The sequence below is a fragment of the Theobroma cacao genome, chromosome 4 (assembly GCF_053813885.1).
Source record: "Theobroma cacao isolate CCN51 chromosome 4, ASM5381388v1, whole genome shotgun sequence".
Lineage (NCBI taxonomy): Eukaryota > Viridiplantae > Streptophyta > Magnoliopsida > Malvales > Malvaceae > Theobroma > Theobroma cacao.
Window position 1 is genome coordinate 35,399,153 of NC_142642.1, and position 15,359 is coordinate 35,414,511.

General features: G+C 33.6%; 2 protein-coding genes across 2 annotated transcripts; both read left to right on the top strand.

Annotated features, from left to right (window-relative positions):
- Positions 1-4,119: 4,119 nt before the first annotated feature.
- LOC18602726 (cytochrome P450 CYP749A22-like) lies at positions 4,120-6,281 on the top strand. Its single transcript, XM_018118892.2, has 5 exons — positions 4,120-4,446; positions 4,544-4,767; positions 4,932-5,164; positions 5,284-5,662; positions 5,773-6,281. Exons 1-5 carry the CDS (start codon positions 4,164-4,166, stop codon positions 6,211-6,213), a joined length of 1,560 nt encoding a protein of 519 aa, XP_017974381.2. The 5' UTR covers positions 4,120-4,163; the 3' UTR covers positions 6,214-6,281.
- Positions 6,282-12,557: 6,276 nt separating this feature from the next.
- Positions 12,558-14,680, top strand: LOC148763345 (cytochrome P450 CYP749A22-like). The gene is made up of 5 exons (XM_088805622.1): positions 12,558-12,841; positions 12,943-13,166; positions 13,331-13,563; positions 13,683-14,061; positions 14,172-14,680. The coding sequence occupies exons 1-5, from the start codon at positions 12,559-12,561 to the stop codon at positions 14,610-14,612; spliced, it is 1,560 nt and encodes a 519-aa protein (XP_088661748.1). The 5' UTR covers position 12,558; the 3' UTR covers positions 14,613-14,680.
- The last annotated feature ends 679 nt before the right edge of the window (positions 14,681-15,359 follow it).

Here is a 15,359-nt window from a genome sequence, read left to right on the forward strand (position 1 = left end):
TACATACATGATATGAAGCTGGTGGTGCCACATTTCTGGCTTCAATTATAAGATAAGCTATAGTCTTCTCATTTTATTTTATTAGAAAGGTGCATAAATTTCAAAGATAAACTCAAGTAAAGAACAATAAATTTTAACTTACTTGCTATATATATATATATATTTATATTTATAGAATTGCAATAAAATTGGTTTCAAACTTAAAAGGGAATTAAGTTTACTTGTCTTTTTTTATTTTTCGGATTTATAAATAACATGATAAGAAAGTTTTATATGATATCTTTCCAAAAAAAAAAGAAAGAAGAAAGTTTTACATGATAACATTTCTTACAAAAAGATTAATGTTATTGTTTTTTTGCATTGTTTATCAAACATTTGACAGTTGTTTTTCATTAATCTTTTATTTTCTCTAGTTTTTGGCTATTCAAGATTAAGGATGAATATATCTGATTTTCAAATTAGGATAAACCATAAATAACAAACTTTGATTTAGCCTATTTGATTGTTTCAAATTCTAGTCATTGCTCTATACATTTCTCTCTTTAATATATATATATATATATATTTAATTTTCTAAGGTGATGGAAACTATTAAAGTTTACCCCCACACTTTAGGATCAAGGATTTGAATAATAAATTTGTGATAATAACTCCTCACCTTATTCATAGTACTTGACCAAGTGAGCCAAATCTTATTGTTTGCTATGTGTCCCTTTGTTTTATTAATTATTAACAAGATAAAATAATTAATATTGGCTCTTGAATATATATATATATATATATATATATATATATTTATATATATTATTTGGAAATGAAGGGATTGGACTTGGTTATTGGTTGATAATCTCTTATCCAAATATATAACTCTTAAACATTTGATTTAATAATAAATATATGTATTTTTTTTCTTAAAATGTTGGATGGATCAATCCCCTTTCTTCATTCCAAAAAAAAAAAAATTAACAAAAAAAATCAAGCCAAATCAATTTACAAAATTGAAAAAAAAAATTATGCAAAATGAATTATGAATTAGAACTTGAGGTTTTCCTTTTTTAGGGTAGGAAACTTGGGATGTAATGAATTGAAAACCTCTGCTGGTCCATTGAAGACGTCAATGGCTACATTCCATATGTTTATACCCAAAGACAGAGCTGAGCCACAGAATTGGCCATTGGCCTAGCTGGAGACTTATTTGAGCCCTTATACTCTGAGCAGTCCACATCCCAGGCAGAATTTCAGAGACAAAACCATATAAACCAAAAATTCAAGTGCTGCAGAGAAAGCCAGTAAGATTATTGGCCCTGCTAACAGGGCTGACACAACCTCGCTCTCTTATGCCCAATGAAACATGCTTCCTGGCTTCAAAAGCAACCTTACCTCATTGAATCAACCTGGTGGTCCAAAACCACAACCAATTTGCTAAGTTGCTTAAGCATTCATTAGTTTCTGCCACTGAAACATCCATTCTGTTCTCTTCCTTTTTTATTTCTAATGAATAAGACATCCATTTTTTTTCATAAAAGCATCTCCATAATAAATTAGAGTATGTACAGCACAATGTAGATTAATTTGCTAAACACAGATTCATTGTTTTAATTCCACTGTTGTAAACCAGATTTAGTGTTATATTGTATTGAGTGGGAAAAAGAAAACCACCAACTTCAAATGTTTCAAAAGATAAAGCAGGGTTATAATCTCTCTTAAAAAGTTTGGTGATCTTTTAACCCTTTTAATGAAAAAAGAAACATAATAATCCTTCATGAGTTTGAATATATTAAAAGAAGTTAGAAATTGCTCTCAATACAATGGAAGTGGACAATCAGTTTTGGTGCCAATTCCTCCACAACCTGGATTTGCTCAAAGGTGCCAAAATGTGTTGTCTCTTGAGAGTTAGGGAAGACAAAAACAAAGATTAGGAAAATTGATAATCCTCTTGAGAAAGTGGCAATTGACACTTCCCATCACACTTTCAATATTATAGATGATAAGGTATTGAGTGTTTAATTTAACAGGATATATACATAGTTTCAATTTTAAAATTTATTCACATTCATTGTCCAAAAACAATTATAATATAATAATTTCAATTAAAATTTACCATAACAAAAATTATAATTTCGTGATAAATTTGATGTACTATATATTTATAATTTTTAATTAAAATTGAAAATGATAAACGTGAAAATATAGTTTATTCCTTAATCAAAATAAAGATACTACCATTATCTTGTACATATAGTTATATTAATATATAAAACACTCCATATGCAATTTGCAAGCATGTAGGATAATAAAACTAGAGAATCAAAATAAGGGTCAATGAGGGATTACCAAAAAGCTTTTAATCATTCAAATCATACAAAATGTGACCTTCCAACAATAAAAGGTTAGGCAATCTTGAAAGTTTCCTGTTTTCTCAACTTTTTCCCACAATGATGTAAAGATCCCAAGCTGGTCGCAAACATTCTTTTTGGAATGACTACTAGGGATAGTTTCGAGGGTAATAGAGGTTTTTGGGGCCCAATTAATCAGAATCTCATGGAACCCAATTTGATCATCCTTGTCTACTTTAGTGCAACTCCATGGGTCTTCTTCAAACTCAGAAAAAAATGGCCCACAATTTGGTTGCACCTGCCTTTACAATTTGGATGCAACTACTATAGCATGCAATTGATGGAGCTGCTGGTGTGGAAGCATGTAGATGACTTTTGCAACACTTTTTATGATTTGTACCTTTTAGCCATTTACACATTATTTGGAACTGAGGGAAGCAATGCAATTGAGTTGATATCTTTTGACTTGAGTACATGTCTCTTCTCCCTAAGCTTTTGGACTGAACATATTTCTCACTTGCAACAGTAGGTCTGTTTGAGTTTCGGTCTTGAATTGCCACTCCTGGTTCATAGTGAATGTCCCTAAGACAGTGTTCACGTTGGAACTACCAGAAATGCTTAGCTAGTGTTCCTCTTTCCTAGTAGTTAGAAGATATCTTTCTTATTTAAAGCTTCATTAAAAATGCTATGCAATTAAATAGACAATTGAAATACAAATTAATGTATGTAAACTATTGTAGTGACTGCATATTTGGTCATTATTGTCCTGAAAAATTAACAATGGAGTGGTAAAATGACAGACAATATGCAAAGCTATAGTTACAAGGTCAACAAGTGATATTAGAACAAAGCCCTCCCCAAAGGAACAGGTGAAATTACCAACATATACTACTGCCCTACTCTGTGATCATACCCCTGCTTTTGATTGTTCCTAGTAGACAATCTTACTCTTCTCAAATTCTAAATTACTGCAGCAATCGGGGTGAATTGCATGAATCTTCTAACATCAGGGTTTTGATTATTCCACAGATAGCCAATATGAACAACCTAAGCTGCAGTTAATATGTAAATGCAGGCAACCTATTGACAGCATTTGGATCTCTCTTTATAAATTCCAAGCAGAAAGGTTTCTGCAGTATCTAAATGCTGACGTTGTAGGTCAATTTTGTATAGAATTAGATAGTAATAAGGATTTGAAATTTCTTCAAGTGGCCCGCCAGACAATCATCATGAACTAAATCTCAGCTGCAAGAGAATATGCGGCTGGCCAGCTGCAGATTTGGACAAAGATATGGGCCATTCAACACTGTCGTTTCTTTCTGTTATGTTCCCTTTGTCAAATCACACTTACAAGGTCAACGAGTAACCCATGAAAGGTGTTTCATATTCATTTAAACACGGATCAGTCACTGTAGTTTTGGCTTATAGTAATTTGTCCTGACATATGTACGACCTAGTAATATTGAAGCTTCTAATAAAACTATAGCTCCTGTCTGCTTTGCTTCAAACAACAGAAAGAACAGAGGAGACCAACTCATTTATATTAAGCTAAAATCCAAGAATGTAAAACAAGCTCAGGATCCAAGGACTTACAGCGACAGAATGAAAGGAATAATGGGTATGCATCTTTTTTCAAATTTAAAAGAAAACTCCGCAATCATTTTCAAAATACTCTTATTTAAATAACTCAGAAATCACACGTCCAATTGTCATGTCAAAAACAACCCAACTCCCCCAGCTACTGAGGAAATCATAATCCAAATCCAGTCCTCCATATCAAAAGTGGGAGAATATAGGAACATCTGAATTCATTGTTAAGAGAAGAAAATGAATGTCATAGTGAAGCTTGCAATCCTTCTCACAAGTTCGTTCTGCCTGTACCTCCTCATAGCTCTAGTCAAGGTCCTCTACCAGTATTGGTGGGTACCTCTCCGTATACAGCATTTACTGAGTTCACAGGGAATTAAAGGACCTCCTTACCGATTCATCCACGGAAACAATAAGGAAGTTAACCATTTCAGAAAGGAAGCATTAAGCAAACATATGGCCTTGACACATGATATATTTCCCAAAGTGCTACCTCATGTTTACTCTTGGATCAATATCTACGGTGAGACAAAAAGATGCCTGTTTTTTTTTTTTCACTGTATGATTTCTAACTTCCAGTTCCCTAAAAAGATTGACCCTTTTTTTAAAACTTTGATTAGGGAAGAATTATCTTTTTTGGGACGGTATTCAAGCTCAAGTGGCGATTACAGAACCAGAACTAGTCAAAGAGGTTCTGAAAAATAGTGAAAAAGCTTTTCCAAAACAGAAGCCACCAATCTACGTTAGCAGGCTACTGGGGGACGGGCTTGTGACAACCGAAGGTGAAAAATGGGCGAAGCAGAGGAAGTTAGCCAATTATGTTTTTCATGGGGAGAGCTTAAAAGTAAAACCTGGAAACTAAAACAACTTGACTATAGATTATTAGCAGCTGTGATTTATGAATTAGTTGTAATTAAGCATAGAATAATTATCTATGAATAAGAGATAGGTGTCAAATTTTGGCAATCTTATATTGTTTGCTTACAAATTGGAGGATGGTTTTGGCAGAACATGACTCCAGCAGTAATTGCTAGCGTTGAAAGAATGCTAGAGCAGTGGAAAGGTCAGGAAGGCAAAGAGATCGAAGTGTTTCAAGAATTTAGATTATTGACTTCAGAAGTGATATCGAGAACAGCTTTTGGTAGCAGTTACTTGGAAGGGAAGAAGATTTTCGACATGCTGATGGAGCTCTCAATAATTGTGAGCAGAAGTCTTTTTAAGGCTAGGATTCCTGGCATCAGGTATGTTCCTCAGGCTAAACTAATTCCAAGTTTTTCCTTGATTTTCAAAGAAAAATAAATAAGAATTTTTGTTTTTTGTATTCTCCCAATATATGGCTGATATTGGTTTGCTTTTGCAGTAAGTTCTGGAAAACTGATGACGATATAGAGTCAGAGAAACTTGCAAAAGGAATACATGATTCTGTGATGGAGATTGTTAAGAAAAGAGAAGACAAAGTGGTGAGTGGAGAAGCCGACAGCTTCGGTAGTGATTTTCTGGGATTGCTTATAACTTCCTATCATGATTTGGACGACCAAAAAAGGCTTTCGGTTGAAGATTTGGTAGATGAGTGCAAAACATTCTACTTTGCTGGACAGGAAACGACTAATTCCTTGCTTGCGTGGACCGTCTTTCTTTTAGCAGTCCATAGAGATTGGCAAGAGAAAGCAAGAAGAGAGGTGATTGAGATATTTGGCAACCAAAATCCACATTCTGAAGGCCTTGCCAAACTAAAAACAGTAAGCAAACTGCAAATCTCTAACCATTTCAATAGCGTACGCTACTGAGCATTTAGTAATTTAAATTCTGTGTTCTAATTGAATACATTAAATTCCTATTATGCAAACAGATCACCATGATCATGTACGAAACTCTAAGATTGTATGCTCCTGTAAATGGCCTGGGAAGAAAAGTTGGAAGAGAAGTTCAATTGGGAAAGCTAGTCCTGCCTGCTGGTATAGAGTTTATGATCCCAAACATGGCACTTCACCATGACCCTCAATTATGGGGGGATGATGTGCATCTTTTTAAACCAGAGAGATTTGCCGAAGGGATTGCCAAAGCTACCAAATACAATGCAGCTGCGTTTATTCCCTTTGGGTTGGGACCTCGATCCTGTGTAGGTATGAGCTTTGCGACCACAGAAACAAAGACTGCTCTCTCGATGATTCTCCAACGCTACACCATTGCCCTCTCCCCTGCATATGTCCACTCACCAGTATCGAATCTTACCCTTCGGCCACAACATGGAATTCAAGTAATACTTCAGTCACTGCATAGTGATGCTTAAGAATGCTGCTGTAATCTTTATCTTTAAGATGTTAAAACATGTAATCACTAAAAAGTGAGAAACGGTATCTAGTAATGTTGATCAATTTACTGTGTTGGCAACAAAGAAACAAGATTGTGTTCTTCTGATTGCTTTAATCAAAGATTAATCAGGGCAATATTACTTGCTTTTTCTTTTTGGCTGTTGAATTCATCGCTTATGCCAAGAGGAGACAAGAATTATACTTCAGCCAGTCCCTAATGCAAGAAATAGTGCATTGCAACTTGCTGCATGTTCCAGCAAGTGGACATCCCAGGCTTTCATAGGAGATGGAAGGGAAGCCAGGAGGTTCAAAAGTTTTGATCAATTAACTGGTGGCGGACTATTAAGCCAAGCCCTTGGAGCTTTATTTACTATTACTTACTCCAAAAGATGACCTGATTGTCTTTCGTAGCTAACTTCGATGAAACAAATCAAAGGTAATGTATCAAGCTCATTAACCACTCACAATATTATCATACAAACAAGAGAGCATTAAACTCCACGAAGGACATACACCCACTGCTTGAAGAATTAAACTGCATAAATACATAATAGAATTAAACATTGCAATAATTACATAGGCTCTGAAGCCATTCTCTAAAGATTAAATGGGATAAAGTACATCATAATATGATTGGATTCATTACAGAGCATTCTTCACCACCATACAAAGAAAAAATTCACTTCTCTCCATCCCAAACTTACGTATGCACCATTTCATCAATAACCAATTAAACATGTTATCAGATAATGCATCATAAACTTCAAACCGACAAATTTGATTACCAAAAACAAACAAAATCCAACTTTGTTAAATAAATTGAGTAACCATGACACCTATACAAACACTAAAGCAAGTAAAACGCATAGTTCCTTGATACAATAATTTCTTGAACCACAGAATTCAATTACAAAATAAAAAAAAAATTGACAAAATATACCAACACAAGGGTTGGGTATTTTATTTATGTTCAATTTTACATGTATATATGCAATTTCTTTGAACAAAATTAACCAAAAAAATAATCTAAAAGCTTAAAGATAACATACCTAAATTTTCAATGACTAAGAAACCCAAATTAGAATATTCTTCAATAATTTACTTCACTTTACTTAGCATGATCGTAGCTAATTATAATTGTGATTAATTATGAAAATGGACTGATCTCAAAAATCAAACCCAAATTGAATTTAAAGATAAAATAAAATCAGAATTAATTATATATTAGTCATAAAAAATTTGAGTGCATATAATGATTAATCTAATCCAAACTAAAGAACTTCATCTCCGTCATGCTTTTCTTCTTTTTTTTTGTTGTGATCAGATAAAAGAGTCTCCTAAGTCTAGTAGATGATCTTGAAAGCACCCTCAATTACGACTAATTCATTCTTGTCCGAGTGGACCAAGAGCGCCACTTCCTTGTAATATTTCCTAATCATAGCAGCTTCATCTACTAATGAAAAATCTTCGATAAAGAGACTCAAATACAAGACTTTAATATCATCCATTTTCATCTTCATGCAAAAGCAAACTTGTAAACCAAATAAGCGGCGATGTACTTCTGAACCATACGTAACTCAGGATTCAAGTCAAGCACTGTGAACCCTTGTTGGATGGCCATTTCGATGTTTCCCAATTTAAAATATTCTTTTGCAGTTTCTTTACTTTTTCAGCTGCAATTTTCGTGAATTGAGATTAACGGAAACGAAGACGAAAATCAACCATCATAATACAATTTTTTCAAAGAAGGTAAAAAATGATATGAGATTTAGGATTTAAAATGTGAGATTTAAGATTTTGTGAGTTAAAATAATGCTATTTATATTGTTAGGCAATTTAACATTTAAAAGAAGCTAATTCTGTTTGGAAGGCATCTAAAACAAGTCACTTTTCTTTAATTTCAAATATGGCATCTAAAACAAGCTAGTTTTCTTAGTTTCAAATAAGGATACAATGTAGCAAGTGATCAGGAGTTGTGGCTCGAGAAAGGAAAGCCGACAGAGAAATCCAAGAATCATTGTGGTAAAGAGGTGGTGTGACTGGGTTGGAGTCTTAGATATTAAATTATGGAGAATGGAATATGGCTCTTGTTAGGAAGCCTCTGTTTTAGGTTGGATTGAACAAAGATGAACAAAGTATTAGTATTCAAAAGAAAGCACACACACTTCATTCATAATCTTGAAAATATACACAGCCTACTAGTTACTTGGTGGTTATAAAAGGTATTACAAGTAAAGGCATGATAAAAGTAACTGTGAGGTATTGTCTGCTTTGGCCTGTAGGTTTTACGATTTTGTCCCACAAAAGACGCCTCACAGGTTAAAAGTAGTGTGAACCATTATATTTTCAGTATCACTTTATTACGTAGCTAATGTGGGATTCATGGCTCCCTTCTTTAGGACCATGATATCCTCTCTTACTCCGCACTGAGAGTTTTTCTTCGATGTGAGACTTTGTAACTTAACTCGGTTGGAGTATTATCTCGATGATTTGAGATTCAGGTTTATGCAAGGACCATGACATTGTGGGTGGAGAGATCGGCGATTGTGAATAGGTGGTTTGATGATGGCAAAGATGTTTTGCTTTAACAGGGGTTAGGGTTTGTTTTAGAGAGAAGGTAGAGAGAGAAAATAAAGGTGGAAATGGAGAGGAAAGGGAGAAAAGAGGGATTAAATAGTTCGGGTTTGGGTTATAAACGGTGTCATTTAGAGAATAGAGGGAGAGAAGGAAGAGAGCCAATTGATGTTAAGTAAAGAAAGGTTGTGAAATGATCAAAACGGCAACATTTGGAGAAAGAGGAGATCAGATCAGTGAAGTAGATCTGTAGGCCTTTAAAGGCCTAGTCACTAGAATTGGTTCAAGCCCAACGAGAGGTAAGGCTTGTTCCTTTTGCTTTGGGTTTAATTTGTGGATTTGAGATTCTTGAGCTTCCTTAATTGGTTTGCATATGTTTGATCTTAGTAGGATTTAGGAAATGAAGAAATGAAATGAGATTTTTTTTAAATAGAATAAGTGAAAAAATATAAGAAGATTTATTTTAAATGTAAGGAATGAAAAATGGAGAGTAAGGAAACAAAAAATTGTGGATAGGTGAAAAGAAATATATTTAGTTTCTTTAAAAATATAATATATATATATATATATATCTTTAGTTATGAAAATATATTTAACAAATAAAATATATTTTGAAAGAAATGAATAATTGATCATAAAAATGTTAGGTAGATATTAAATATAGGAAAAGTAAATATTTAGTTGTAGAAATAGATTTATTTAGATTGAAAATATATATTGAAAAGGAATGTTTATTTAGGTATAGAATATGTTTAAGAAGAAATATAAAACATGAGAAAAGGTGAAATGTTATACATAATAATAAAATACTTAGTTATGTAAGTTCATATAGATATCAAATAGAGATGGAAATGTACTAGGAAAAAGTAAAATTAATATATAATAAAATATGATAGTATCAAGTTGATTGAAATCGATAGCTTTATCGAAAATTGGGATAGGAATAAATAAAAAGGAAAAGGAATGAAAATATAATAAGATAAAAAAAATAATAAAAAATTATTGGTATAAAATGGGATAATTATCTGAATTAACTTCTTGATAATGAGATTTCTCTGAGAAGCTTGTAAGGATAAGTTTCCTTAGGATATTCTCTAGTTGAGATAGCATTCTCGGATTTTACTAAAATGATGGGAGGATTCAAAAATGGCCTCGATAAAAGGTTGTCAATTGTAATACTTAATTATGAATTTGCATTTCATTGACATGTGTGCAGTAATATACGAACAATGGTTCCGATGATGAGATCTTTTTTGTGAAGTTTGTAAAGCTAAACTTTCCCAAGAAATTCTCTTAGTGAGAATTCGTTCCCGAATTTTACTAAAAAGATGGGAAGATCGGAGTAATGTTTTCAATAAAAGACTTTGATTCGTATTTAACAAATTGTAATCTGCATTATATCATATGACACTTATCTTGTTTACAATTGTCAATCCCGGTGATGTGATTTCTCCAAGAGGTTTGAAAGTATAAGTTTCGTTGAAGAATTCTTTAGGTAAGATGACATTCGCAAATTTTACCAAAACGATGAGAGGATTTAAGAAATGACATCAATAAAAGGTTGTTAATTAATTAATTAGAAGCTATTCCTTACTAGATGCAATGATATACTGCTTCCAGAACAGGCACAGGCATAAAGAAGGGGAAACTTTTGTAGGATTCCTTCACTGCCATGCACTGATTGAAACTGGTTTTTGTGATTAAAATGTTACCAATGCCTGAATTTTCAAGAGTACAGTGAAAGGTTTAATCTATGGTTTCAACAATCAAGCTGTTTAGGAACAATTACATTCCAAGTAGGTGGATAAATTATCAGTGAATTTTCTAGTCTGTTGCTGAATATCAAGTCACTCTCTGGGGACAGTAAACAATGTAGGGTAGATGGGAATTTCTATATTTCATCAACCCCATAATTAAAAAAAAGAAAAAGCATAAAACCTCATCAATTAAAAAAAATAATTTCAAATATAAAATTATTTCCGTTTTATTATAAATTATTAATATAATAATTGATGTTTCAGAGTGTATGTTAATAACATTATCGATATCATATTTTAATTAAAAAGATTAAAATTCAAGATAATTACAAAAAAAAATTAATTATTATTTATTACTTTACTTATGTCACTATTTAAAATTTTTTTTATGAATTTACCTATAATTAAGTTCAGAAGTAAGCTTTGTACAAGGCCTATTAAAAGTGATTAAATTAAACCTATAATCGAAAATTTAAAATGCCTTCTTATGTAGATAAGCTTACAGAATTTGGAAACATTTTAATAAGCTTTGATATCATTTTAGATAAAATTTTATATTGAGAATATTCATGAAACTTGACTTAAAAATTTTTATATAAATTCTTCCGTCTCGTACACATGTGCAAATAATTACAGGAAATTTTCAGAAGTAAAATTGGAAGCAGGACTAACAGGTTAACAAAAAAACTTATCGCTGTTTTTAGCATGTGCTTATTATAATAGCAATGATCTTGCAGTCCTTATCTTTATTATATAGAATTAAGCAAACCCTATATAATTAATGTAATGAAATCATGGTAATCAACGTGGAAAAGCATAACGCATAAAACCAATGGATATGTGGAAAGACCGTAAAAGGAGTTGTTGACTCACTTTCTTAGGCAAGATGTATTTAGTCAAACATTTCATGTAGAGCCGGCGGAATCAAGAGGGTAGTGGTCACTACCATTCAATTTTTAATTTTTTTATTATTAAATATATAAACTTTGATATACATATATATATAATATGATTATTTTTATAATTATCATTTAATCACCTTTCATACGAAATTTTAGATTTACTATTGAATTGTAAACTATCACATTTAAAAAGAAAATAATTTTTTTTATACACATAATGATTTAATAATTAAGAAAAAAATAAATTAATATCAATAGATTAATTACTCAACCAACTTTAAAAAAAACAAAAGAGTAGAGAAGAAAGAACAGAAAAGAAAGTGAAGTCCACCAATTCTATTGAGTAAGTTCCTGGATCACGGCTCAGGGCTATGGGGAAATTTCCTGGCGTATGATTGTAAGATATGCCACACTTTTATATTCACCAACTAGCTTAAATAATCCCTTCAACGCCTACCATGGTAGATTTTTATCTTATGCCAGACAATCATCATGAACTGAATCTCAGCTGCAAGAGAATATGCGGCTGGCCAGCTGCAGATTTGGACAAAGATATGGGCCATTCAACACTGTCGTTTCTTTCTGTTATGTTCCCTTTGGCAAATCACACTTACAAGGTCAACGAGTAACCCATGAAAGGTGTTTCATATTCATTTAAACACGGATCAATCACTGTAGTTTTGGCTTATAGTAATTTGTCCTGACATATGTACTACCTAGTAATATTGAAACTTCTAATAAAACTATAGCTCGTGTCTGCTTTGCTTCAAACAACAGAGAGAACAGAGGAGACCAACTCATTTATATTAAGCTAAAATCCAAGAACGTAAAACAAGCTCAGGATCCAAGGACTTTCAGCGACAGAATGAAAGGAATAATGGGTATGCATCTTTTTTCAAATTTAAAAGAAAACTTCGCAATCATTTTCAAAACACTCTTATTTAAATAACTCAGAAATGACACGTCCAATTTTCATGTTAAAAACAACCCAACTCCCCCAGCTACTGAGGAAATCATAATTCAAATCTAGTCCCCCATATCAAAAGTGGGAGAATATAGGAACATCTGAATTCATTGTTAAGAGAAGAAAATGAATGTCATAGTGAAGCTTGCAATCCTTCTCACAAGTTCGTTCTGCCTGTACCTCCTCGTAGCTCTAGTCAAGGTCCTCCACCAGTATTGGTGGGTGCCTCTCCGTATACAGCATTTACTGAGTTCACAGGGAATTAAAGGACCTCCTTACCGATTCATCCACGGAAACAATAAGGAAGTTAACCATTTCAGAAAGGAAGCATTAAGCAAACATATGGCCCTGACACATGATATATTTCCCAAAGTGCTACCTCATGTTTACTCCTGGATCAATATCTACGGTGAGACAACAAGATGCCTGTTTTTTTTTTTTTTTTCACTGTATGATTTCTAACTTCCAGTTCTTGAAAAAGATTGACCCTTTTTTTTAAACTTTGATTAGGGAAGAATTATCTTTTTTGGGACGGTATTCAAGCTCAAGTGGCGATTACAGAACCAGAACTAGTCAAAGAGGTTCTGAAAAATAGTGAAAAAGCTTTTCCAAAACAGAAGCCACCAATCTACTTTAGCAGGCTACTGGGGGACGGGCTTGCGACAACCGAAGGTAAAAAATGGGCGAAGCAAAGGAAGTTGGCCAATCATGCTTTTCATGGGGAGAGCTTAAAAGTAAAACCTCGAAACTAAAACAACTTGACTATAGATTATTAGCAGCTGTGATTTGTGAATTAGTTTTAATTAAGCATAGAATAATTATCTATGAATAAGTGCTAGGTGTCAAATTTTGGCAATCTTATATTGTTGGCTTACCAATTGGCGGATGGTTTTGGCAGAACATGACTCCAGCAGTAATTGCTAGCGTTGAAAGAATGCTAGAGCAGTGGAAAGGTCAGGAAGGCAAAGAGATCGAAGTGTTTCAAGAATTTAGATTATTGACTTCAGAAGTGATATCGAGAACAGCTTTTGGTAGCAGTTACTTGGAAGGGAAGAAGATTTTCGACATGCTGATGGAGCTCTCAATAATTGTGAGCAGAAGTCTTTTTAAGGCTAGGATTCCTGGCATCAGGTATGTTCCTCAGGCTTAACTAATTCCAAGTTTTTCCTTGATTTTCAAAGAAAAATGAATAAGAATTTTTGTTTTTTGTATTCTCCCAATATATGGCTGATATTGGTTTGCTTTTGCAGTAAGTTCTGGAAAACTGATGACGATATAGAGTCAGAGAAACTTGCAAAAGGAATACATGATTCTGTGATGGAGATTGTTAAGAAAAGAGAAGACAAAGTGGTGAGTGGAGAAGCCGACAGCTTCGGTAGTGATTTTCTGGGATTGCTTATAGCTTCCTATCATGATTTGGACGACAAAAACAGGCTTTCGGTTGAAGATTTGGTAGATGAGTGCAAAACATTCTACTTTGCTGGACAGGAAACGACTAATTCCTTGCTTGCATGGACCGTCTTGCTTTTAGCAGTCCATAGAGATTGGCAAGAGAAAGCAAGAAGAGAGGTGATTGAGATATTTGGCAACCAAAATCCACATTCTGAAGGCCTTGCCAAACTAAAAACAGTAAGCAAACTGCAAATCTCTAACCATTTCAATAGCGTACACTACTGAGCATTTAGTAATTTAAATTCTGAGTTCTAATTGAATATATTAAATTCCTATTCTGCAAACAGATCACCATGATCATGTACGAAACTCTAAGATTGTATGCTCCTGTAAATGGCCTGGTAAGAAAAGTTGGAAGAGAAATTCAATTGGGAAAGCTAGTCCTGCCCGCTGGTATAGAGTTTATGATCCCAAACATGGCACTTCACCATGACCCTGAATTATGGGGAGATGATGTGCATCTTTTTAAACCAGAGAGATTTGCCGAAGGGATTGCAAAAGCTACCAAATACAATGCAGCTGCGTTTATTCCCTTTGGGTTGGGACCTCGATCTTGTGTAGGTATGAGCTTTGCGACCACAGAAACAAAGACTGCTCTCTCGATGATTCTCCAACGCTACACCATTGCCCTCTCCCCTGCATATGTCCACTCACCAGTATCGAATCTTACCCTTCGGCCACAACATGGAATTCAAGTAATACTTCAGTCACTGCATAGTGATGCTTAAGAATGCTGCTGTAATCTTTATCTTTAAGATGTTAAAACATGTAATCACTAAAAAGGGAGAAACGGTCTTTTTGTTAAAACAAAGAAACAAGATTGTGTTCATCTGATTGATTTAATCAAAGATTAATCAGGACAATATTACTTACTTTTTCTTTTTGGCTGTTGAATTCATCGCTTATGCCAAGAGGAGCCAAGAATTATACTTCAGCCAGTCCCTACTGCAAGAAATAGTGCATTGCAACTTGCTGCATGTTCCAGCAAGTGGACATCGCAGGCTTTCATAGGAGATGGAAGGGAAGCCAGGAGGTTCAAAAGTTTTGATCAATTAACTGGTGGCGGACTATTAAGCCAAGCCCTTGGAGCTTTATTTACTATTACTTACTCCAAAAGATGACCTGTTTGTCTTTCGTAGCTAACTTCGATGAAACAAATCAAAGGTAATGTATCAAGCTCATTAACCACTCACAATATTATCATACAAACAAGAAAGCATTAAACTCCACAAAGGACATACACCCACTGCTTGAAGAATTAAACTGCATGAATACATAATAGAATTAAACATTGCAATAATTACATAGGCTCTGAAGCCATTCTCTAAAGATTAAATGGGATAAAGTACATCATAATATGATTGGATTCATTACAGAGCATTCTTCACCACCATACAAAGAAAAAATTCACTTCTCTCCATCCCAAACTTACGTATGCACCATTTCATCAATAACCCATTAAACATGTTATCAGA